Here is a 26,162-nt window from a genome sequence, read left to right as displayed (position 1 = left end):
CTGTCGTGTGAGAAGCTAAAAGTGGTGTATATATTGCTTGAATAACCACATAGGTTTATCGTTTCCCAAAAGAAAAGATAGATAAATGGCAGTTTTGAGAATCCCAGAAATGACCAGGGTTCAACAGGTAAAAATGAGACTCTTGCGGACCAAAGCCTGAAAACCCAAAACATTATTTGGTTGGGAACTGATCTGACTGGATTGGTCCGATACTCTCCCAGTTACAAACTCACTGGAGCTGTGTAGATCGCATCGCAGAGCAACGAGCAGCAAGCAAAAGTTTCTAGGTAAACTTCCACTGCCATTGAGGATTAATTAATCGTTAATTAGCTTATAATCTCAACTAATATGCTGCTCTCAAGTTCTTTCACTTCCATAAGCTTCCCTTCACCGAACTTTAATCTTCCCAGCAATCGCAGCCCAAAACGAATCTTGAAAATGGCAGAAGCTGCACAAAACTCAGCAGGTAAGAAACATCATCTCCCTTAATATATGTATTGGAGTATGTATGTTGTATGTGTTTTAGTTGCAAGAAATCAATCTCAGAGCAATATGTTTATAGTGCTTGATATATGTTGATGGCTGTTTGCTTAATGTCCATTGCACTTGTTTCCGTAGTTCCGCAACTCAAAATCGTTATACCCAACAAACATAGCGAAAAGCTTGTGGGCATATTACATGAAACTGGCTCTGCGGAGATTGTAATCTTATGCCATGGTTTTCGAGCCTCCAAGGTTGTTAGTTCCATCTTATAAGTAGCTAGGATGCTTTGAATTTAAGTTGCTTTGTCAAATATTTCGTTAAGAGAAATGATATATATGAATAGACAACGGGCTTTTTTTTTCTCCCCATGCACACATCTGTATACTTCTGGCCTTTGGATCGAATAAGTAAATGAGAGTCAATGGATTGAACAAGGGTGTGCAGGTGTGCAGAAATCATTTCTGATTTGTAAGATCTATGGTCATATTTTGACTAAAATTTTATTTCATACATGATACATCAGTAACACGGTCTTTTAATTTCTAGGATGAAACGACTATGGTGAACCTTGCTTTTGCATTGGAAAACGAAGGAATTAGTTCCTTCCGTTTCGACTTTGCTGAAAACGGGTAAGGCAATTTGGTGTTATAGGACTATAATTCATGAATTTAATGGCAAAGTCTGTGTTAAAGCTAATAAGTTGTAGTCACATATTTAGAATCCCTAATGTACTACACGTGCATAATGAAAACGCTTCTCTTCCAAATTTGGTTTCAACAGGGCCATTTCACCTGGAAAAGAGATGTTGAGAAAGTCAACAATCATACAAGATATTTTCCTAGATTAACATACAATCAACGGTGGTTTGAGCAAATATGTTGGAATGATTACCTTCTTACTTAGTGTTGATTGTATCAATTAGCTAGATATTTACTTTCCTACTTTGTATCAATTGTATGAATCATAGGAATCAATTATAGGGTTTCTTCTTATAAATACTTGTATATTGTAACTTTGGAAATTATCAATCAAAGAAACATTCAGCCATATTAAATTCAATTACCTCTAAGCAGTGACGGATCCAGGAAATAATATTAGGGGGGTTAGTAAGAATCGTGCGCGCAGCGTGCAATTTTTTTTTAATAGAAATAGCAAGCATATCGTCATTTCATCAAGTTTTGGTAGGCTTTAAGTCATTTGGAAAGGCATACTACACACCAGCTAATGCCTCATTTACGTGGCTAACTAACATGTTCCAAGGCTGCTCCCATATAATGCTTAACAAAGAAACACACTTATCTTGAACACACTAACAATGTTTGATATCATTGCATCCCATTATTATGTTTGTCTAAGAATGATGATGTTTTGTTATTCTTTGAGATCACCATTTCATTTACTTTGCATTTTTGGATAGTTTTTTACTTGGTTATTTTTTTCTGCCTACAATTGTAATCACAACCAACAAACAAGCCAGAGGTAAATAATATTATGACTAAACTGTAAAGGGGCGACACCACTCTAATGCATTTTACAAGCAGTTGAAGGGCATATATGAAGGACAACTCCAACCTTTAAGGGGCAGCATCCAAGTCATCCATAGACATTCACTGAAGTTCAGATGGTCAGCACTCAAGTTATCCCTGAACATTCATTGAAGTTTGGGGGGTCTGACCCCCCTGCCCCTCAATGCATCCGCCCCTGCCTCCAAGTCATGGAAGAAAATAACTGCGGTATCTACATTGCGTCCTTTGATCGAAAACCAAACCCAGAGACCAATTTGGAGTACCTTGTTCGAGTCATGAGCAGTGTAAAAGAGCTATGCCATGAATGTTATGGCGAAAAAATTGATATGAGTAGTGATAAGTTTGTAGAAATGATGGTGGTGGATGATTGTTTTATTGTAGAACTCTTTCGCAAGCATACAGTTGACGTGCCCACAGACGAGAATGATCCTGTGTTTCTATGCGTCATGGATGCAGTAACAAAAGAAAATGATGATCCAGAAGACTATGAGCTATACGTCCTTGGGGAGTTCCATCATGTGATTGTAGAAAACATGTTTCTACTTGATAAACAGCTTTCTTGGGGAGTTCCTAACTTTTTATTTGGCGAAACAAAAGAAAATGATAAACCAGAAGACTATGATCTGCTTCAACTTGCTCCGAAGTTATTTCAGCCCTCTTTGATAGAGATAGGTTGTGTGGCTGAGATCTTACCATGTGTATGAATATTAGAGAGGCAGTTAGTTAGTTAAGTTGTTAGAAATAGTGAGAAGTATATATATACTGATATGTGTACGTGTATCAGTGTTAAGAAAGTGAATATACAAGAGTTTTCCATTCTCTCTCTCTCTCTCTAAATTCTCTGAATCTCTTCTCTATCTCATTACATTTCTGTAGGTTTACACTCTTTACTGTATTCCAACAAGCTCCACGGCTGAATGAAGCTCTCGGAATTAAACACTTGATGTCATAAGAGACTCTTTGGTATTTGACTCCTACGCACAAGGAGCATCGCATAATCATTGGGAACCGATTCCTTCTATAAGCTGGAGTCGAATTTAAAGTTAAAAATGACCCTTGGGACAAAGTGCTCAACATAACATTCGATTACGGAAATTCCACCAGTTGACATTCAAGATAGTGGAGAGTCTCTCTTCAGAAACCTCATTGCCTATGAACAATGTGATTCAAGCATATGCATCCTGGTGTGGGTTTGTTCCTTACCGATTCCATCTCCTCAACAACAAATTATTTAACCCATTAACGTTGTCACTCTACTAAAAAAAAAGAAATAGTACAGAATAATACATCGTTCACGGAGAATTGTAATGCTTGGTTGGCAGCTTGGCATCATTGTGGGCAAAGTTTCACAGCTTGATTTCCAGGAAAACTCTACCATGATGAACCTTGCATTTGCACTGGAAAATGAAGGGATCAGTTCCTTCCGTTTTGACTTTGACGGAAATGGGCGAGGCTGTCGAATTACAGGGTTTGAAATTCTTGAATATAACAGGTTTTGTGTGGAGTTTCGTTGTGTGTGTTAGAATTCCTCTGTTCCACGTCGGCCAGAAGACTTGAGAACAAGCCTTTTAAATAGAATTACCCTACTCTAACTAACACTGATGCTTTTTGTATTAAAACCTCACACCTGACAGATTGCGTAGGTGGCCAAGTGGGGAGATTATCGATGTTGTTGGAGTGAGCCATGACCCGTTTACCTGAAATTTAAGATGGTATCAGAGCCAGATGACGGATCCGTACATCCATGTGAATAGGTGGGTCCCCTTTGACCCGGCGCGAACGGGTGAGCCCCGACTTGGCTCCACGTAGGCCAAGAGATGCCACGTGAATGGGTGGGCCCCCATTGGCCCTGCGTGAACGGGTGAGCCCCGCCTTGGCTCCACGTGGTTGCCGATGTGTGTAACTTCACGTGTAACCCATAAAATAGGGTCTCATGTGCGAGGGAGTGTTAGAATTCCTTTGTCCCACATCGGTCAAAAGGCTTGAGAACAAGCCCTTTAAATAAAATTACCCCACTCTAACTAACACCTCATTAGTTCCTTCCGTTTTGACTTTGCCGAAAATGTATGAAGTCCAACGGCCACACGCGCTCTATATCACTCCGTTTGTATCATATTACCAATTGTTTTTTGTGGAACCTCAACTTTCTTTATTGAATGCATTTCAGCCAAACCCTCAAATCCGATACAACATGTCAGGTAACCGGCTAGAACATCATGACCCCGACAATTATAAAATCTATCTTTCTTCATTAGATGCATTTCAGCCAAACCCTCGGATCCAACACAACATGAAAGGTAGCCGGCCAGATCATCATGACCCACCATCAATTGTCGAGCAAAGAGAGATTTGTAATTTTATCTCTTAATCGTAGATTAAGTGATTTGGTTGCAATATTATACTCCTAAGACAGCTTTCCTTTCAATTATTGGTTGCATTATAAGACAGCTTAATTTAAAGGAAAACTAATGAAAATGGCTTGAAAACTTTGAGTTTTAATGATAAGGACAAAATAAAGGGTAAAGTGAATAGTACCAAGATTGACTTTTTAGTGTAAAAATGTGGTTTTTCGTTAAAGTGAACAGTACCGGGTGCTTTTCGTTAAAGTTCCCTTAATTTAATTGAAATGAAATTAAAATATAATCACAACTATCATTCATAATATTTGATATTTGTTGAAACTGGCCTGGCAGATGACATCAGTGCTTAGAGCAGTTCCACCGTTGCTAAGATCTCCCCGGGCTATTCACTATTTAATCAACCATATGAACAGTAACTGCCTTTTACATATTTACTCTTACACTGAATAGCCCTGGCAATAACCAATAAAATATTAGTATTTTTTTTAAAATAATACAAAATAATTTTATTTGTAATTTCGGATAAGATTTTTAATGGATCTCGGTGTACCACTTTCTATTAAATTTTTTTTTTTTCACATGGTGCAGCACACTATTCCACAACCTTTGTTTTTTTTTTCACATGGTGCCGTTGCACCATTCCAAAACCTTTTTTATTATTATTTTTTTCTTCTTCTTTTCACATCGTGCCAACGCACCATTCCCAAAGCTGTGTGTTTTTAACTAAGGAGTTGGCGATCCCTTACCTACTTAACTAAGGAAAAACTGTGAATTTTTGCACGGATCGGCTATTGATGTTGTCAGAGTCTGAGGCCTTGCCTTCGAAGCTCAAGTGAGAGAGAGCTGCAGAGCTTGTAAAAGAAAGAAAAAAAAACACACAACTTTTGGAATGGTGCATTAAAAAAAAAAAAGGGTTTTGGGATGGTGCATCGGCACCATGTGAAAAAAACAAAGGTTTTGGAATAGTGTGTGGCACCATGTGAAAAGAAAAAAAAATAAAAATAAAAATTTTAATAGAAAGTGGTACAACGAGGTCCATTAAAATTTTTATCCGAAATTACAAATAAAATTATTTTGTATTACTTAAAAAAATACTAATATTTTATTGTCTATTGACAAGGTTATTCAGTGTAGAGGTAGAGATGCAAAAGACATTTACTGTTTATTAAGGGTATGTACTGTTCACTGGGTGGATTAAATAGTGAATAGCCCGGAAAGACTTTAGCAACGGTGGAACTGCTCTTCTGATAGATGTGGTAAACGTTGGCGTTCTGATTTTTCTAATTGGATTAGAATAGGACAATTTTATTTTTTTTTCTTTTGGGGTCTGAGAATAAGACATAATTAAAAAAATGTTAAATTATTGAAAAATATAAAAGAAATTTTAAAAAGAAGTTATATAAAAGACGTGTGGAGTAGATGACACTCGCCATCGATATCCCAATTGTTGATTAAATAATAAATTCAGTATAATTTTGGGAGGTTATATTTAATTAGGGTAAATATCAGTTTATTATCTTCATGTTTTGTGGTTTTCAATATTTGGTACATCAAGTTTTTTTGTCTTAGAGTCATACCTAAAGTGTTAATTTGGGACAGTCTCATACATCTGTTAATCAAACTGTTAAGTCTCATGTTAACTGATGACATGTCGCATATGTAGACAATGACTGGGCACCACGTGTCATTAAGGGGTCCACAAGGAAATTAAAAATTAAAAAAAAAATTTGGTCCTCTTCTACCTCCCCTGACATCTTCCTCCCTTATCCCTCCATTCTCTCCCATGCACCAACCCACCAAACCTTCCTCTCCTCTCATCTTCGACTCGTCATTAGGGGTGGGTTCAAAAAACCGAAAACCGAACCGAAAAAACCGAACCGAACGAAAAAACCAAACCGAATTGAAAAAACAGAATCGAACCGAATTCTTTTGGTTCGGTTCGGTTTTAGTGATCTATAAACCGAATCGAACCGAACCGAACCGAATTAATTAAATTAATTTTTTTATTTAATTATTTGTTTTGGGTATTATTTTCTAAACACAATTTGTAAGTTAAAATGTGATAAACCCAATGTGTTGCCAAACTTTAAGCTCAAAATATTTAAAAAATGCCTATAAAAACTCTAAACCCTAACCTATTATTTCTTCCCCATATAAGGTTCCGGAAATAAATCTCATCCTGAAGTACCTACATCCATCTTCATAGCACTGTCTACTTCTGCCCCAGCTTTCTTTTCAAAATCTCCTCTCATATAACATGTAACAGAATCCATAAACATTTATTTTGGGTAGATTACTTGGGTAATTTGTGATGGAAAAAAATTCAACACACACTAAATAAATCCACCCATGCATTACTTTTACTAATCAAGTTGTCAACATGCAGTTACAAGCAAACAGCCCTGATCTTGGAACAACATCATACAATTTAATTTTTCTAAGTCATTTGTATGATATTTGTGTATTGAGGTTGTTAGTTTGGACTTTGGAAAACTTGATTGATGATTTAGTTCAACTTTAAATATTTATTTTCATTGTCTTTGATTATAGTTAGAATGCTTAAGTTATGATTGTGTTGGATATATTAAAATTTAAAATTTCAATGTTTTTCATTTTTTGAAAAAAAAATAAAAATAAAAAACCGAAACCGAACCGAACCGAAAAAAACCGAAAAAAATTTGAACCGAACCGTACCAAAATTTCGGTTTTGGCAAAAAACCGAATCGATTTGAACCGAACCCACCCTTACTCGTCATACATCCACCCTTCCCCCTCCATCTTTAACTCCACCCATCCAACCCACCAAACCCTAATATGCATTGTGCCCACTCTAGCCGCTCGCCTTTTCCTCCCCAAAACCATAATTTGTATTTTCTTAATCCCAATTTCCTAATCATCTCAAAATTTCCACATCAATTCATCTCCTAATTTCAATAATTTATAATAATCCCCATATTTAACCATAGATGGTACAACGTCGTTCAACTCGTGAAACCCTCTCGAGAAACCCTTCCTCTTCCTCAACAACCTCATCGTTCAATTCACCGACGCTCAAGATAGAGACGGGGACCAATTTGGCGTCCTCTTCGACCCTCTTGGCATTTTGACGACTTGGAGAAGCCCGTCGTACAATCTGATAGGCAAGCTCAAGCAGGTGGAGTGCGAACTCAGGCCGATGGTGCTGGCACTAGTGGCGAGCGCAAGGGACTAGCAGAGAGGGAGAAAAGAAAGAGGGGTTGGTCGCTGGATTGGATGAGAGGGTTTGAGAGAAAGTTGGGAAGGGAACAGTGCCGACGAAGGAGAAAGAAGGGAGATCATGGCTTTCTGCTTTCTGTGTTGGGAGAAGAAGAAGAAGGTTCGGGGAGAGAGAGTCCCGACCCTCTGCGTCACTTGCGACTGCAAGAGTGGGGTGGCGAAAGAAGGTTTGGGTTAGGGGGGACACGGGTCGACAGGAAGATATGGGTGTGGGTAGGAGGGTGGGCACGAGGGGATTTGGGGAAGACGATCTGGGTTTTGCCTGTTTTTTCTTTTTACTTTTCTTTAAATAATTATTTTTTTTGAATTTTTAATTTCTACGTGGATCCCTTAATGACACGTGGCGTTCAGTCATTGTCCACATTGTCGCCACATCATCAATTAACGGTAGAATTAACAATTTGACTGACGAATGTATAAGACTGTCCCAAAATTGACACTTTTGATATGACTCTGGGATGAAAAAAACTTGATATACCAAATGTTGAAAACCATGAAACTTGAGGGTAATAAACTGATATTTACCTATTTAATTATTTGCATGGGGAAATTTCTTTGGTGGTTCTTTGCATGAGAGGGATGTGAAGTGTGAACTAGAAAAAGCAAATGGCCCACTAAATTTGGCCATAACTCATCTGCTACTGCTATTGTAGGGGTAAAGTATATTTTTCATAAGAGTATATTTACAAACTTATTGGGGTCAAAGATTTCCCAATGCACGAGATAGGATCATCACCGGGTCCTCACAATGAGGATCTCAGGAATCTTTTAATTTTGTTTGTTCATCGAATTTTGTACGGTCAGTTTTCATCATGTATTGTTTGTGATTAATTTTAAATAATTTCTGATCACACAATATGCGATGAAATAATATAATTAAAAGATTCTTGAAATCCTCACAAACATGATCCGTCGAGAATCCTATCTTCCCAATGCACCACCTAGGCTCCCTTATTGTCAGAGAATAGGACATAATTAAAATATTGTTAAATTATTGAAAAATATAAAAGAAATTTGGAAAAGAAATTATATAAAAGAAGTGTGGAGTGGATGACACTCGCCATCAATAGCCCAAATACTGATTTAATTAATATATTCAATATAATTTTGGGAGGCAATAATTAAATTTATTTGATGGGGAAACTTCTTTGGTGGTTCTTTTTAAAGTTGTGGCAGAAGATACTTGTTCTTCCCCTTGTTTTCATTTTCATCATTTCACTGTCAACCAAGTTGGTTATAAAACTTGCTTCACCAAGATTTACTCTTTTACTAAAATCGAAGCCCGATCGAGAAAAATCTTGAAAATGTCACAAGCTGCAAAAAACCGGCCAGCAGGTAAGAAACATCATCTTCCTTAATATATGTATTTGTGTGTGTATGTTGTATGTGTTGTAGTTGCAAGAAATCAATCTCAGAGCAATATGTTTAGTAATTTGTATTTTGATGGCAAGAAATTATTCTTATGTTCTCACACTTGATAAGAAATTTGATGGCTGTTTGCTTAATGTCCAAAGATTGCTAGACTGCAGAGGAGAAACTGCATCAAATTCGATCAACCTCGTAAGTTCTACTAATTGTCAACAAATTTATTCTTTGTTTTACTAAGCATATATAGTAGATGTAGAAGTTTTCAGGTTCCGATCTCCATTCAATTACCTATGTTTACTTCTCACACACTCCTCTCAATTTTTGGCATCAATGGATTGAAGAATATCAATGCAAAAAAAATTAACAAAAGTGTGTGAGAAGTAAAAGGAATTGTGAATATCCCTTTAGTTATTGACATTTGTTGCAGCTTGTAACAGTAGTTTCAATTTTTCCTGTATTAAAAAGCAGATTTAAACTAAGTAGGCGATTAGAAAGGCGTTCGTGATGGTAGACAACAAAGTTAATGATCACTCCATCGTGGAGATTACGGATGAGGACAGAGATGTGATTGCACGAATCAATGGGAATTCGGAAACATCGCGTGAACATAAAAATCAAGTGGAATTGACAGTATCATCTCTTCGAGGAAAGCTTCACCGGCAGCCTCCATTCCCAGCTTGTAGCTGCATATTTCGAGTCCCTAAAGTACTACGCAGGCATAACGAAAAAGCTTTTGTTCCAAATTTGGTTTCAATAGGGCCTTTTCACCACGGAGATGAGAACTTGCGAGTGATGGAAGAAATCAAACGGTGGTACTTACATTCCCTACTTGAACGAAAACCAACTCCGAAGACCAGCCTGGAGTGCTTTGTCGAGGAGATAGGACGCATAGAACAAAAGCATCGCGATTGCTATGGTGAAAAATTCGACATTTATAGTGGAAAATTTGTGGAAATGATGGTGCTTGATGGTTGCTTTATTATTGAACTCCTCCGCAGGTGTGTCAAACTGGTACCCTGGGACGATGATGATCCCTTAGAGTATACCTCTTGGATGCTCAAGGTACTTAAAAATGACTTGTTTCTACTCGAAAACCAGCTTCCTTGGAATGTTCTTGAACGTCTATTCGACCTCACCAAAGTAAATGATGACCATTCTCTACTTGCGCTTGCTCTTAAATTCTTTGAGTCGTCCGTATTCAACCAGACTCCACAGATCAAAGAAGGAGTGCAAACTAAACATTTACTTGATGCCGTAAGAGAGTCTTTAATTTCCTTGCACAAGCCGCAATCAACAGAGAGGAGATATTGGGAACCTATACCAACTGTCACGGAACTTCTACAAGCTGGTGTCAAATTCAAGAGTAAAAGCAAGGAGTGGAACAACATGCTTGACATAACCTTCAAAAACGGAGTTATGGAAATTCCACCAATAGACATTGAATCCAATGCAGAGTCTCATTTCAGAAACCTCATCGCCTACGAACATTGTGATCCAGACATCGCGATTTTTAATATTACCTCTTACGCCGTGATCTTGGATAACCTTATTCAGTCTAGCGAAGACGCGGAGTTTCTTATTCAGAAACGAATTATAACTACCATATTGAGCAAAGAGGACCTCGCCTGCTTCTTCAACGGGCTCTACAAGGACACTATTCCCAGCCATTTCTCTTATGTGGAGCTCACCGAGAAAGTGAATGCACATTATAACCATCGGTGGTATAGATGGCGAACAATTCTCAGCCGCGATTATTTCAGTAATCCGTGGTCAATCATGTCATTTATTGCTGCGCTTGTGATCCTAGTTTTAACCTTCTTGCAAACCTTATATTCCATGCTGACTTACTATTAGCTGGCAGCGGTTTCACCACCTCCACCCCCTCAGGGCCGGCCCTGTAGCTAAGACTCCAGTTTAAACTATGCAATTGTGTGCTTTTTTTCCATGTCTTTATGAAGTTACTAAGTAAATGATCATGTCTTGTATCATTGTATGTATGAATCGGGATTGTTATAAAATCGAACCTTTCCTTGATAGATGATCAGGTAATTTGGTTGCATTATTATACTCCTAACTCCTAAGACAGCTTGCTTTCAATTTGATTGAATTATTTATATGTAAGGAGGCTTGTGATTCCCAATTTCACATTATATGTTGCAGAAACCGATCATGGTCAAATAAACATGGTCAGAATTCATAACAATTAACTGTTGAAACTTGCGTACCTCTTGAAATAAAATAAGAGAAGAAAATAAATATAGAAAAATATATTTAAAGGATAGATCAATTAATAGCGGAGCCAATTATTTAGTGAGTGCGTTAAGATAAAATTGTTACTGTAAAATCAAATATGTTGTAGGCCTATTTGATATGAACTGTATTTAGGACTAGGGAGAGAGGGTCGACGGCAAGGGAGGTGTGTGTATCACCCTATTGTGCATTTATTTATAATAATAAGATATGTTAAATCCTTACCTTAATAGGATTACAACTCTAATAAGAAAATATCTACTAAAGAGAATATTATAAGATATTCTTAAATACACTAAAATTTACACAGTCACATTTCTATTTTAAATATAACTATAACATGCCAAACGCTCAAATTTTCTATTGCCTAAATAAAGTTATATAATAAATCATTGCAGAGACATCATTGAAACAATACAAATAAATAAAGTTATATAATAACAAACTTAAAAATAATAATTTAAAGTAAAAAATTTAAACCATGCATAAGTTATGTTTCAACTAGAGTTAACCAGGAAAACATTTAACTAAACCTTGAGAAACGTGTAAAATGGGTGGCGCTTTCAAAAAGTCCAAAAGCCAAAAGCCAAACGTGATGATGTCCTACGAAAGTACGAAGTAGGAACCTAAAAAAATTGCAAGTATTTAATTTAAATGCATAAAATAATAAAATATTGAAAGATAATAATTTCTTCGAAGACCATCTCCAATTTATTTTTTAGAAAACTAGAGATGTATTAATCAGGACAAAAGAAGTCAAAGAGAACAACGAAAGCCGAACAAGAGGATAGAATTATGGGTTAATAATACTAAAAAATAGATGGCCAAAGAATATATTTGGGTTAGTGGGCTGGCCGACTTGTACAAGTGGGAAACCAACAATTGAACATCACCCAAACTGGACGAGCTAACTCGCCCAACGCGCATCAGCTTGCAAGTTTTGACCCCACCCACATGGGTTATAAAAAAAATCTAACAACTCAAATTTAAATCTAACGCTAAGATCATCTTCGTAGGAGATGTAAAAAATGCCACATAACGATAACAAATGATGTATCATTTACTTCAACTGAGATATCAAATATGACATAGAAAAGAAGGCTAATCTTACATGGACAAAGAGATGTAAAATTTGAAGTTGCATTCAAATTTGATTTTTGCTATCTCCAAAGAAATTTTGTTTGCCTTACCTTAAAATGCTAACATATTTAAGTACTATTTTATTATTTTTATACCAACAACAACACAACTTTTATTATTTTTGTTTAAAAAAAATATAAATGAAGCAATAAATGTGGAAGGAAAATATTGATAATATCTCAAATTGCCAAGTCAGCCATCAAATTTAAATTTGATGTTTTGAATTTGACGTAAAAAAAATTATTTAACTCAAAATTCACCAAAAACTCTATAAATACGTATGTATTTGTTCAAACATCTGCGCAAATTTCACCTTTTTCCTACAATTCTTCCAATTTTTCTTTGTACCATCTTCCAAAACCATTTCTTCCAATTTCCAAAGTGTCGGTTTAGTGATTCATGAGTTTCATGTGCCGGTATAGTGATTTTTCATTATTTATCAAAATATAAATATTTTTAGGTTAAACTATTCATAAATTAATTTAGGATAGTCTACGTAATTTTAAAAAAAAAAATTTATTTGAAAATAATTAGCCTAAATTCCTTTTTTAATAATCTGGGGTCAGAAAAACTGTTTCTGGATTAAAACCTAAATTTTATGGGCTAAAAATTTTAGGTTTTAATCCAAGGGTTAGAGATGGTCTAATAATCATGTAGGTTCTAAAATAAATAAAATAATGAATGTTGAAAGTTAATAATGATTTTTTATTTTCTAAGAGACCTGTCTGTATAAAACTATGAATTAATACTATTAAATTTCAGTATTGGTTAAGTAATTAATTTATTAAAATTTATTAACTCTTACTTTTCTTAAAAGTAGTCGGGAAATTTGGTAAAATAACCAAAATCTAGACCCAATAAAGAATTATAACAATCTTTTTAAGTTTATCATAATTATAACCAAAACTTGATATAAAAGTACTAATATACCCTTAATGACTAAAAGCCTTCACAAAATGAAACACATGATCTTTCTTTCTTGTTCTCGATCATCATTGTCGACATCCCTCCCTCTCTCACGTACTGATCCCTTACGGAACTTAACCCTAAATTCCTCTACCAAATTAAGGTTGAATTGAATTGCATCGCATATTAGACTGATCGCACAAATTCGAAACAAATCAAACAGAACCCTAGAAAATCAAACCGAACCCAAATTCGTCAACATCATTCAAAACTTTTCTTTTCTAGGACGACTTTGATACAAAGACATAGATTCAGGACATGGTTTCATATCCTTCCGTTCTTCCTCCTGTCCCCCAGCTGCAACACTTTTTGTAATCACTACAGACAAATATGAATTATGCACTGATCCCGTTGTCTCCTTTTATTCCTCCATTCCTATCATCCTCCTCTGTACCTGCCTATATATTAACACATAACCCCTCCCTCCCCATAAACCCCTCATCTCTCTCTCTCTTCATTGTAAATTTTAGTATGGCGTGGGTGACTGAAAAAATGATGTTATAGACATGGTTTCTAACAAAATTGAGAGGTGCCACTAGAGGCGTTTTGTACATGATCGGTATGGGAGCATCGCGTGGTAAAAGCTTTGCAAAAGCTTCAGAAGGCACATTATATTTTTAACGCCAAATTGCAGAAAGGGCATGATTGCATATAATTTTCGTCATTAAGGTTATATTAGTACCTTCACATCAAATTTTGGTTATAATTACAATACATTTTAAAGAGTGACTATTATTCTATATAGGATCTAAATTTTGGTTATTTTTCCAAATATCCCAAAGTAGTCCTAGAGTTGGACTTTTCATTTGCTAGGTATGCTGTAACAATTAAAAATTATAAAATAACTCAAATTATTAGGATTTTTAAGCTTGAAAAAATTAAAACTCCTCTATGCTACAACCCACTTGAGCCTTGTTTGTTGCTCAGCCGGTGATCAGTAATTGACCATATTTTGGCTTAATCAGATCAACGATTCAAGTTGCAGGGTAGTTTCTAAAATTTTAAGTTATTTCCAAATATTATTTTATTTATTATTTATTTATCTTTGGATCATTGCATTGTAAACACCTTTCGCACGAAGGGGGGGGGGGGGGGGGGGGGGGTTGGCCAAAAGATTGCCCAAGTCAAGTTTCTCTAAATAAGCAATATTTTGCCATGAGAAAGCATCGTTTTATAGAAAGCAGCTTTGCAATTTTCTTGGCAAGTCAATGGGGGTAGCTAAAAGTAAACGCCAATGGATTGAACTCAGAAATTATTAGCCTCCCACTGAAGCAGAATCGGATTCTTCCTTTTGTCAATAGAGCATTTTTATGTGCGTTTTTTCATACGGCTCTGTTCTTCTCGTCTCCAAGTTTGGATTGAAATGACTACAAGTTAGTTTTCGGATTTTTCGGTGTCGGTTTTGTTTGAGAGAAGCTGGGATGGAACAAGGCTTGAAGATTCAAGTTGAGGAGCTTTTTGCAGAGGCTGATCTAGTAAAATGGTTTACTACGCTACGTAAGGCTGTGAAGGATGTCAAGGACAAGAATACGATGTTTAGAGAGCCACTCGAAAATCTCGATTCCAAGCTAGAAGAGTTAAATCCGCTAATCGAAAACATAGAGAACAAGTATTCGACCAAAAAGAAGAAAAAAGAAAAAGGCGTACCAAAGTTGAAAGACGTGTTGGATCAACCAAAATGGGAAGTGGGAAAAATGGTGAAACAAATAGAGAATGGAAATGAGCTCGTTCGCAAGTGCTCCAAGCGTACCCCGTGGAACGTCTTCCACGCCTTGCAACTTGGTGATTTAAAAAAGTGTCTAAACAGATTGTTGAGCATACTGAAGGAGGAGGGAATAAGGAATGTGTTCGGGAAGATGGTTGTTTCGAGGGAGAACTTGGGATCATTTACTACACTTGCAGATGTTACGGTTGGATTGGATGAGCCTTTGAGGGATTTGAAGAACATGCTTCTTAGGGACAACAATGTCTCAATGGTAGTGCTGAATGGTTTCGGAGGATACGGGAAGACCACATTGGCAATTAAATTCTGTGAAGATAAGGAAGTCAAAGGTATGATAATACTTTCTAACTGCTAATTGACAAGTGTTATAGTAGAATTAATCTGTAATTTAACATCTTCTATTGTTCTGTGTTTTCACATTTATCTAATATGTTCATGTATTGTATTTGATAGCTATATTCAACAAAAATATCTTCCTTGTCCCCATTTCGAAAGAGCCCAAGTTAGAAGTTATACAAGCGCTGCGTCAACGCATGGCAGGACCAGATGATCCTCTACTGTTGGTCCTGGATGATGTTTGGTCCAATTCCGAATCTCTTCTTCGGGAGTTTTATGATTTGAAATTGAAAAAGTGCAAGATCTTGGTGACATCGAGAATTAAATTTCGAGGATTTGGCACTCCGTATAATCTCAAACCCTTGAATCATAAAGATTCAATGACTCTTTTGCGTCATTCAGCATCCCTGGGAGATATCTCGCCTGATCAAGATCTTCTGGAAGAGGTTTATTTCTCACTATGCAATCCACAACATATATACTTATCAAGGCCTCACAAATTATAGGGGCAACAAAGTGGGGAAAAGAAAATGTTTTGATCTTTTACGATAAGTATACACATACAGAAGCGAACACCCATTTTACAATATGAACCTGCAAATGATCATTCACAAATCACATATGATTTTACCTAAGAACTAAAACTAAAATAAGAATGAAGATAAGTAGGTAGTCATTCACCATTTTCATGAAACCATTGAGATGTTATAAGAAACTTGAACTTTCGGTTTGCAACTCAGATAGTAATTGACATCATTTGGTACAACTAACCTGCAGGTACTAGAGCACTGTAAGGGACTTCCGCTTGCCATTTCAGTGATTGGGAAATCACTTTGCGGAAAAGATACAGAATTCTGGCGTTCAAGACTAGCAGACTGGTTTAAAGGTTCTATTCCTGATTCTGAGTCTGACGCTGAGTTGCTTCTTAGTCTTCAAAGTAGCATAGATGCCTTAGGTGACAACGAGGCTATCATCAGGGAATGTTTCATGGACCTTGCTTCATTTCCTGAAGGTCAAAGAATCTCTGCTGCTGCTTTCATTGATATGTGGGCAGAGTTATATAACCTAGATGAGGACTCTCTGTCCATTACGATCCTCCACAAGCTCGCCAGCAGAGGTCTGGCAAATCTTGTGATCACTAGGTACGCAAGCTTTTATGTCTCTCCTGTATAATATTCTCATTAAAAATGTCTGTATTCATGAGTGTCTCCTACCATAATATACAACTGCAAGTTGCAACTGACTGAGTTTGGATTGTTAACAGGAATATGGAGATTCTGGATGACTACTACATCGAACACTTTGTTAGACAGCATGATCGGCTTAAAGACCTGGCTATCTACAATGCGAAACTAGACCCAATAGAATATAGAAAAAGACTGATTGTCGTAAGTGGAGACAATCAACCCATCAACGCTAGCGGATTAAGTATCTCCTCTGATGGTCTCATCTCTCTCTTTAGAAAAGGCAAATACGTGCAGAAGTCTCAACCCATCAATGCTCGCCTATTATCAATCTCCTCGGGTTGTCCCATCTCTCTCTTTAGGAAATGCAAATACGTGCACACACACACACACACACACTCAGATTTGAATAGCACTATCATTTATTTTCTCATGACACATGTATATGTACACACGCAAATGCACATGCACACACGGAAACACATGCTAAGATTTGCACATAAGTTTCATTTAATTTCTGTCGTACTCATATCTTGTAGCATATTGTTTGCAGATGGAAAGTCCTCAAAACAATGGACGAGTGTCCATCTACCACAACTTGAGGTTCTAGTTTTGAATTTTACGACAGAGAACAATGCTGTACCTGAATTTGCGCAGAAATTTGACAAACTGAAGGCTCTAATAGTCACAAACTATGGTTCATTAACTACTGAATTGAGTAATTTTCATCTTCTGAAATCATTATCAAATCTGAAGAGAATCAGATTAGAGCGCATTTCAATTCATTCCATAACCAAGAACTTCGTACCATTGAAGAGTCTAAAGAAGATATCTTTATACATGTGTAACATTGGTCAAGCTTTCTGTAATTGTTCCATCAAAATTTCAGATGCCTGGCCAGGTCTAAAGGAAATGAATATTGATTATTGCCATGATTTGAGGGAACTGCCTGCCGAGCTCTGTGATCTTGTTCATATGGAGATTCTTAGTATCACCAACTGCCATAAGCTATCTGCCTTGCCTGAAGAGATTGGAAAGCTGGAGAATTTGGAAGTATTGAGACTAAGGTCCTGTACAGACTTGGAAAGGCTTCCGGTCTCGATTGAGAGACTCACTAAGTTGTACCGTCTTGACATGTATAATTGTTTCACTATTAAGGAGTTGCCCAAAGACATTGATAAGATGAGCAGTTTAAGAATGATCAATGTAGGACAATGCTTAAGATTGGACGAGTTGCCTGTATCAGTGTCGGTTCTTGACGTGCAGTTAGAGAAAGTGATTTGTGATGAAGAGAAGAAAGATTTGTGGGAACTCTTCATAGCCAGAGAGAAAATCAAGGTGGCAAAAGAACAACCCAATCTGAATTGGCTTGAAATGCCTCCGTTGTGAGACCTATCTTTCCTAAATAAATGTTGGAGCAGCGTCTTTCTGATTTCTGTTGCATTGTTTTCTTTATTTTTCATCTTCTTGTTGGACTTCTCTTGTTTGATTTCGTTTTTGGTTCTGTCCAAGTTCCAAGTTTCATCACATCAATTTGTAATACTGTATTCTGGTTGTATCTCCAAGTTTTCTTTTGCTGCTTGCTTTTGGTATAGATGATCATATATTGAGATATTCTAAGTTGCAGTTTACCTTTTTTAAGCTAATGTAGGCATGCAATCGATGTTCCATTTATAGGTCGTCGTTATTGTTGATATCATCGCTATTGGAAAATTAAAATTGTCTAAATATGATCTATGATTGCAAATGTTAATCACCATTCACCACTCCATGATGGTAGACAAAGTTAATCACCGCTCCATGATTGGAAATTAGGGATGAGGACCGAGATGTGATTGCAGGAAACAATGTGAATTCGGAAACCTTGCGTGAAAATAAAAATCAAGTGGAATTGATAGTATCATCAATTCGGGGAAAGCTTCACCGGCAGCCTCCATTCCCAGGGACCATTTCACCACGAAGAAGAGAACTTGCAAGTGATGGAGGAAATCAAACGGTGGTACTTACATTGGCTACTTGAAAAACCTACTTCAGAGACCAGCTTGGAGTGCTTTGTCGAGGCCATTAGAGGCATAGAACAATAATGTCGCGATTGCTATGGTGAAAAATTCGACATTTGTAGTGGAAAATTTGTGGAAATGATGGTAGTTGATGGTTGCATATTGAACTCCCCCGCATGAGTAAAGGACTGGTACCCTGCGATGATGATGATCCCTTGGAGTATACCTCTTGGATGCTCAAGATAGTTAAAAACGACTTGTTTCTACTCGAAAACCAACTTCCTTGGAAAGTTCTTGAATGTCTATTCTGCCACACGGTAGGAAATGACAAGTATTCTCTACTTAAGCTTGCTCTTGAATTCTTTGACTCGTCTGTATTGGACCAGACTCCACAGATCAAAGGAGGGGAAACTAGACATTTACTTGATGCCATAAGAGCCTCTTTAATTTCCTCGCACCAGCCGCAATCAGCACTGAAAAGGTTTTGGGAACTTATACCAACTGTCACGGAACTTCTTCAAGCTGGTGTCAAATTCAAGAGTAAAAACAGTAATTGGAGCAACATGCCTGACATAACCTTTGAAAAGGGAGTTACGGAAATTCCACCAATAGACATTGAATCCAATGCAGAGTCTCTTTTCAGAAACCTCATCGCCTACAAACAGTGTGATCCAAACTCCGGATTTTTCACATTAACTCTTACGCCGTGATCTTGGAAATTCCACCAAGATCCTGTGCAGGTTTTTCAGCTTGTCGTTTCTTCAAGGGATTCCAGAACATGTTTATCCAGGCTTTCCTTTCATTTCAGTTAGCAAGGGTTTAGAGGTCAATACGCTGAGGACCATGTCTCAGATCATTCTTCAAACATTGAAGAATCCTCGGCAACCTTTCATTGCACTATCACGGCCTTCTTCTGCGCTGGAGCTGATGAATAAATTACCAACAGGGTACGTGCAAAATAGAAACAACATTGTTGAATCAACGTTCCACTAAATCATGTTTTAAAGGTACTAATCGTGTTTTTCTCCTTTTAAAATTTGTAGCAATGGTTGTAGGGTCAAAAGACAAAAAATTGGCAACTGCAGATCAGCAGCTCCTGGCTTGTGACTGTCTGAGAATCAGCCCTTTAAGGTTGTGGATTTTTAGTAAATAGCTATATCAAGTGCAAGTAATCCTCATCCTATTCAAATATTTATAGATTTAAGTGGATGGCAGTAGCTCGGATTATTGACAACGAACTGACCCCAAAGAAAGATGTTCTTGAAGGTGTTCGGGCAAAGATTTCTCTGGAGAAGGACCTTTGGACCTCAACACAGCTCCCCAAGTGATTGGCACTTTGGATATATGTTTGGTAATCGGGCTCTTGCTTGCTGGTGTGCTACAAGAAGAGTATAACATTAGTTTTGAGAGGTGCCTTTGTAGGGCCTTAGGTGTAGGCCTTGAGGCTCACAATCAAAACTAACAAAGTGCTAGACATGCCACTACTATCTCAGTATAGCAGATGTAGAACAAATGTGTTTTAAGTTGATTACCTGCGCCCCAAGTTACTCAAACTTCTTGTTATCAAAGGATTGTCACAGATGGGTTAAGTCTGTGTTAAGTTCTTCTTATTGCCTTGTAAACAAGGACTTTTAGTTCATAATCTTGTATGTTCGGACAGAGGGAGTTCAGAACCCTTTAAGTCATTTGCTTGGTTCCAAATTGCTTGGTTCAGAACCCTTTAAGTCTTTCCCCAATTGTTCGGACAAAGAGAGTTAACAAAGTGGATAATGTGAGACATGGAGGAAAAGTACACGGGGTTAAGTGAGACATGAGGGGAACAATGAGATTTTATTGTCGCTATGAACCTAGCCAACTGTGTGATGTGTCTTCCTTTCTGCACTCAAGTTCTAATCCCATCTTTTTATAGGCTTTTCATTTATTCTTTGATGAGGGGTTTTTAGCTAAATTGCAAAGTTGGTCAAACTACAATTAGGTATTTTACTCGTTATCCATGTAAGCAGATAGTATAAGCTCTCCCAATTACGAGTAAATAAGAATATTACCGACCCTCTTTTCAACCCAATAGTTGAGTGAAATTCTTTGTTGATGTTGATATTGTTATGCTATTGCCGAAGAATATATTATATTAGTATATTGCTTGATTAACCAAAAAATACCAAATTAAAAAACAACAGACATAATCAAACACTGTTAGAAGCTAAAAGGCGTGTATATATTGCTTGAATAACCACGTACGTTATCATTCACCAAAAGAAAAGATAGATAAATGGCAGTTTCGAGAATCCAATAAATAATCAGGGTTCAACAGGTGAAAAAGAGACGTGTTGAACCTGAAAAACTCAAAACATCATTTGGTTGGGAACTGATCTGTCTGGATCGGTCCGATACTCTCCCAGTACCAAACTGAGTGGAGCTGTGTAGATTGCAATTCAGAGCAACAAGAGCAGCAAGCAAAAGTTTCGAGGTAAACTTCCGCTGCCTTGAGGATTAATTAATCGTTAATTAGTTTATAATCTCAATTAATATGCTACTCTCAAGTTCTTTTCACTTCCATAAGCTTCCCTTTACCATACTTTAATCTTCCCCGCAATCGCAGCCCAAAACGAATCTTGAAAATGGCAGAAGCTGAACAAAACCCAGCAGGTAAGAAACATCATCTCCCTTAATATATGTATTTGTGTATGTATGTATGTTGTATGTGTTGTAGTTGCAAGAAATCAATCTCAGAGCAATATGTTTACAGTACTTGATAAGAAATTTGATGGCTGTTTGCTTAATGTCTATTGCACTTGTTTCAGTAGCTCCGCAACAGAAAATCGTTATACCCAACAAACATGGCGAAAAGCTCGTGGGCATATTACATGAAACCGGTTCTGGGGAGATTGTAATCTTATGTCATGGTTTTCGAGCCTCCAAGGTTGTTAGTTCCATCTTTATAACTAGCTAGGATGCTTTGAATTTAAGTTACTTTGTGAAATATTTTGTTAAGAGATGATATCAACAGTCAACGGGCTTTTTTTTCTCCCCATGCACATCTCTGTATACTAGTAGCCTTTGGATCGAATAAGCAAATGAGAGCCAATGGATTGAAACAAACAAGGGCGTGCAGAATCATAAAATTAGTGTGCATAAGTCATTTATCTTCATTAATAACTCGATAAATGGTCATATTTTGATTAAAATTTTATTGCATACATCAGTAACATGGTCTTTTGATTTCTAGGAAGAAACAACTATGGTGAACCTTGCTGTTGCATTGGAAAAGGAAGGAATTAGTTCCTTCCGTTTCGACTTTGCTGGAAATGGGTAAGGCAATTTGATGCTATAAAAAAAAAGGTCGTACCCAGTGCACAAGGCTCCCGCTTTTGATGCTATAGGACTATAAATTCATGAATTTAATCGCAAATTATGCATTAAAGCTAATAATTTGATGCTCTAATAAGTTGTGGTTTACTTTGGTTTTCAGAGAGAGTGAAGGCACCTTTCTGTATGGCAACTATCGGAGAGAGGCCGAGGACTTGCATGCTGTGGTCCAACACTTCTCTAGGGCAAACCGGCCACCAACTGCAATTCTTGGGCACAGTAAAGGTATGTGCCGGATTGTTTTAAATAATCACGATTTCTGTATCTTTGTGCCAAAACTGTTTATAGATTGATGTTACTGCATGCAGGAGCTGGTGTGGTGCTCCTGTATGCTTCTAAGTATCATGACATTCGTACGGTTGTCAATCTTTCTGGACGTTATGATCTGAAGAAAAACATTGCACCACAATTGGGGAAAGACTTCATGGAAATAATCAAGAAGGAAGGATTCATTGATGTTAAAACTAAGACAGGTAATTTGCAATGTTTGTGTTTATTCTCACCATGTGTGGTGATCATTCGACAATTGGCCACATAAGTAAACACACAAAAACAGGCAATGTGTATATATTCTGGTCTACCGTAAATGGATACTGTGCTTGCAGGAAGTGTGATTTACCGTGTGACCGAGGAAGGTCTGATGGATCGCCTAAGTACTGATATGCACGAATCATGCCTTCATATTGACAAAGAATGCCGGTAACTAAGCAAACTAATTAATTTTGTTTTCACTGTTTTATGTTTCCTTTGCCTTTTTCTTGCATTGTGAGCATGACCGAGTTCATGGGCTATTCTGTACAAAGGGTGTTGACAGTCCATGGTTCTGCTGATGAGGCCATCCCTGTCGAAGATGCATTCGAGTTTTCAAAGATAATACCAAACCACAAATTACATGTTATCGAAGGAGCTAACCATTGTTACACCTCACATCAAGCTGAGTTAGCGACAGTCGTTTTGGACTTCATAAAAGCAGCTCTGCAGCAGGACAAGGTTAATTAGCATATCATGCTTATGTACTAATAAGAGAATCCTCATCTTACCGTGGTGATTCTGAGAAAATATTTTATTGGTTTAACCTTTGCCAAATGTATGACGTTTTGTTTTTGTTGTAAACCATTGCTATGATCTGTTGCATGAAATAGTGAAGAAGTTCATGATTCATTGCCTCAAGAAACCAAGGTTCTATTCTATTCAACTCAAATTTGAAGCATTAGGGTTTTTATGAGAGAGAGTTGACGAAATGGATAATGTGAGACATGGAGGAAAATTACGAGGCGTTTAGTGAGACATTAGGGGCACAATGATTCATTGTCGCATAACAACAATTAAACCAAGGTTGATATGAACCTAGCCAATACCATGTGTGATGTGTCTTCCTTTCTGTACTCAAGTTCTAATCCAAGGTTTATTTATACTTTAATGAGGGGTTTTTGGCTAAATTGCAAAGGTTTATTAAGCCAAGGTTTATTATAAGCTTTTTATTTATACTTTAATGAGGGGTTTTTGGCTAAATTGCAAAGGGGTATTTTACTCATTATCCATGTGAACCGATAGTATAAGATCTCCCAATTACGAATAAATACGAATGTTACTGATCATATTCTCAACCTAATGGTTAGTGCACTCGCATGAAATTCTTGGTTGGTGCTAGTGTTGCTATGCTATTGTCAAAGTGTATATTATATAATTATTTTGCTTGAATCACTAAAAATAGTAAGTTAGAAAATAACAGACATGGTCAAACACGATCGTGTAAGAATCCAAACCGGTGTATAAATTGCTTGAATAACCATATATACATGTTATCATTTCCTGAAATGAAAGAAAAGATAGATAAATGGCAGTTTTGAGAATGCCATAAATAATCAGGGTCCAACTGGAAAAACGGAGACTGTTGTGGACCAAAACCGAAAACGTAATTTGGTTGGGAACTGATCTGACTGGATTGGGTCCGATACTCTCCCAGTTCCAAACTCACAGGAGCTGAGTAGATTGCATCTCAGAGCAACAAGAGCAGCAAGCAAAAGTTTCTAGGTAAACTTCCACTGCCTTGAGGATTAATTGATCGTTAATTAGCTTATAATCTCAATTAATATGCTGCTCTCAAGTTCTTTCACTTCCATAAGCTTCCCTTCACCAAACTTTAATCTTTCCCGCAATCGCAGCCCAAAACGAATCTTGAAAATGGCAGAAGCTGCAAAAAACCCAGGTCGTAAATTTCATCATCTCACGTTGTATATGTTTGTTTGTGAATTTTCATGTTCTTATTGCCATCTTGTTTCAGTGGGTCAGCAACAGAGAATCATCGTACCCAACAAACACGGTGAAAAGCTTGTGGGATTGTTACACGAAACCGGTTCCGCGGACCTTGTTATCTTATGTCATGGTTTTCGAGACACCAGGGTTGAATTTTTGATACATCAAGTGTTGTTATTATTATTGTTGTTGTTGGATTCGGTTCCAGCTTGATTAGGATGTTCTTAATTTAAGTTATTTTTTCTAATATTTCATTCACAATCTATCGTCGAACTTTGATTGTTAGATGATTTAGTTTGTAATTTGAAGACGACAATGTTTAAGAATTGATGAATAAAGAATAACGCACCCTGGTGCAGGTTCGATCCTCACTAATTCCCTACCACCGAACAACTAACTATCTAACCCACTAACGCTATCGCTCTACTGAAAGAAAAGGAATAGTACTTCGTTAGTGGAGAATTATAATGCTTGGTTGGCAACTTGGAATCGTTGTGGGCAAAGTTCACAGCTTGTCTCTTGATTTCCAGGAACACTATATTATGGTGAACCTTGCTGTTGCACTGGAAAATGAAGGGATCAGTTCCTTCCGTTTTGACTTTGCCGGAAATGGGTAAGGCTTTCGAATTACAGGGTTTGAAATTCTTAAATATAACAGGTTTTGTGTAGAGTTTCGTTGTGTGCACCTCGTTTGTTTCATACTGTAAGCATGTCTCTGTCTTCGCCATACTGTTCCTGCTTGCAAAGTTTGCGTTGTTGTCAGTTTGAGATCTAACGATTACATTGATGTGCATTAGTTGTGGGTTTTTGGTTGTCAGGGAAAGTGAAGGCACCTTTCAGTTTGGTAACTATCGGAGAGAGGCGGATGACTTGCGCTCTGTGGTCGAGTACTTCTCTGGGGCAAAACGTGCACCCAGTACAATTGTTGGACACAGTAAAGGTACGTTGGATTGTTTTGCACGATCGTTATGTAAGATTTTATTCGGATAAAAAATAAGAGGACAAAATGCTATTGATGAAGGTTTCGAATGAGTAATTTCGTATTGTGTACCAAAGGTATTGCTGAAAATTGTTACTACAGGAGGCGATGCTGTGCTCCTGTATGCTTCTACGTATCATGACATTCGTACGGTTGTCAATATTTCTGGACGTTATGAACTGAAGAAAGGCATCGAAGAACGCTTGGGGAAAGACTTTATGGAAGTAATCAAGAAGGAAGGGTTCATTGATGTTAAGAATAAGTCAGGTAAGTTTCTAATTCCTATCGTGTGGTGAATTGCAAAATTCGTTTATGAGGGCAGATGTATGCAGATGAATTGCGTAATTTTCAGTAACACATGCACACACTTAAAACACACAAAAACGCGCAACGTGTATGCTGGTGTTTAACAAGGTTAATGGCTTGTAGGAGATGGTAGTTATCGTGTGACCGAGGAGAGTTTGATGGATCGCCTAAGTACTGATATGCACCAATCATGCCTTCAGATTGACAAAGAATGCCGGTAAGCGAACTTTAGTTAACTCTGTTCTCATGGTTTCATGTTTCCTCTCTTTTTGTTGCATTTCCCGCATGACCAAGTTTATCGGCGATTCTCAACATACAGGGTGGTGACAATCCATGGAACTGCCGACGAGGTCATCCCTGTTGAAGATGCATTAGAGTTTGCCAAGATAATACATAACCACAAATTACATCTTATAGAAGGCGCTAATCATTCATACACCTCGCATCAAGCCGAGTTAGCATCGCTCGTCGTGGACTTCATTAAGGCAGCTCCGCAGCAGGACAAGGCTACTTCAAACTAGATACTCTGCTAATCAGCATATAAATTTCTCATTTGTTGCACCCGATGACGACTCAGCCGGGTGGAGTCCTAATCGAAATCTCACCTTCTCAATGGTCAATTGTGCGCGAATTCAACGGATTGTTTTCGCTACATGATGCAAGC

General features: G+C 37.3%; 4 protein-coding genes across 7 annotated transcripts; all 4 read left to right on the top strand.

Annotated features, from left to right (window-relative positions):
- Positions 1-348: 348 nt before the first annotated feature.
- LOC126605809 (uncharacterized) lies at positions 349-23,131 on the top strand. Of its 2 annotated transcripts, none has more exons than XM_050273256.1 (7): positions 349-466; positions 21,396-21,511; positions 21,818-21,900; positions 22,061-22,182; positions 22,266-22,430; positions 22,563-22,656; positions 22,761-23,131. In XM_050273256.1, the coding sequence occupies exons 1-7, from the start codon at positions 349-351 to the stop codon at positions 22,954-22,956; spliced, it is 894 nt and encodes a 297-aa protein (XP_050129213.1). In that variant the 3' UTR covers positions 22,957-23,131. The 2 variants fall into 2 exon arrangements, with proteins under 2 accessions (XP_050129213.1, XP_050129222.1); XM_050273265.1 differs by lacking the exon at positions 21,396-21,511 and adding an exon at positions 619-734 and having other exon boundaries at positions 424-466.
- On the top strand, positions 8,772-11,028 carry LOC126605784 (UPF0481 protein At3g47200-like). Its single transcript, XM_050273221.1, has 3 exons — positions 8,772-8,959; positions 9,139-9,184; positions 9,461-11,028. The coding sequence occupies exon 3, from the start codon at positions 9,497-9,499 to the stop codon at positions 10,844-10,846; it is 1,350 nt and encodes a 449-aa protein (XP_050129178.1). The 5' UTR covers positions 8,772-8,959; positions 9,139-9,184; positions 9,461-9,496; the 3' UTR covers positions 10,847-11,028.
- LOC126605772 (probable disease resistance protein At5g66900) lies at positions 14,437-18,205 on the top strand. The gene is made up of 5 exons (XM_050273210.1): positions 14,437-15,400; positions 15,525-15,853; positions 16,185-16,549; positions 16,672-16,931; positions 17,145-18,205. Exons 1-5 carry the CDS (start codon positions 14,770-14,772, stop codon positions 17,978-17,980), a joined length of 2,421 nt encoding a protein of 806 aa, XP_050129167.1. The 5' UTR covers positions 14,437-14,769; the 3' UTR covers positions 17,981-18,205.
- A 747-nt stretch (positions 23,132-23,878) lies between the features above and the next one.
- Positions 23,879-26,118, top strand: LOC126605793 (uncharacterized). 3 transcript variants are annotated; one of them, XM_050273246.1, is made up of 8 exons: positions 23,879-23,991; positions 24,123-24,166; positions 24,242-24,360; positions 24,744-24,826; positions 25,011-25,153; positions 25,295-25,459; positions 25,622-25,715; positions 25,818-26,118. In XM_050273246.1, the coding sequence occupies exons 2-8, from the start codon at positions 24,142-24,144 to the stop codon at positions 26,017-26,019; spliced, it is 831 nt and encodes a 276-aa protein (XP_050129203.1). In that variant the 5' UTR covers positions 23,879-23,991; positions 24,123-24,141; the 3' UTR covers positions 26,020-26,118. The 3 variants fall into 3 exon arrangements, with proteins under 3 accessions (XP_050129203.1, XP_050129195.1, XP_050129190.1); XM_050273238.1 differs by lacking the exon at positions 23,879-23,991 and having other exon boundaries at positions 24,037-24,166; positions 25,032-25,153; XM_050273233.1 differs by lacking the exon at positions 23,879-23,991 and having other exon boundaries at positions 24,037-24,166.
- Positions 26,119-26,162: the final 44 nt, after the last annotated feature.

Source organism: Malus sylvestris, chromosome 2 (assembly GCF_916048215.2).
Source record: "Malus sylvestris chromosome 2, drMalSylv7.2, whole genome shotgun sequence".
Taxonomy (NCBI): domain Eukaryota; kingdom Viridiplantae; phylum Streptophyta; class Magnoliopsida; order Rosales; family Rosaceae; genus Malus; species Malus sylvestris.
Note: the sequence above shows the minus strand (reverse complement) of the source record. Positions and strands in the feature narration are given on the sequence as shown.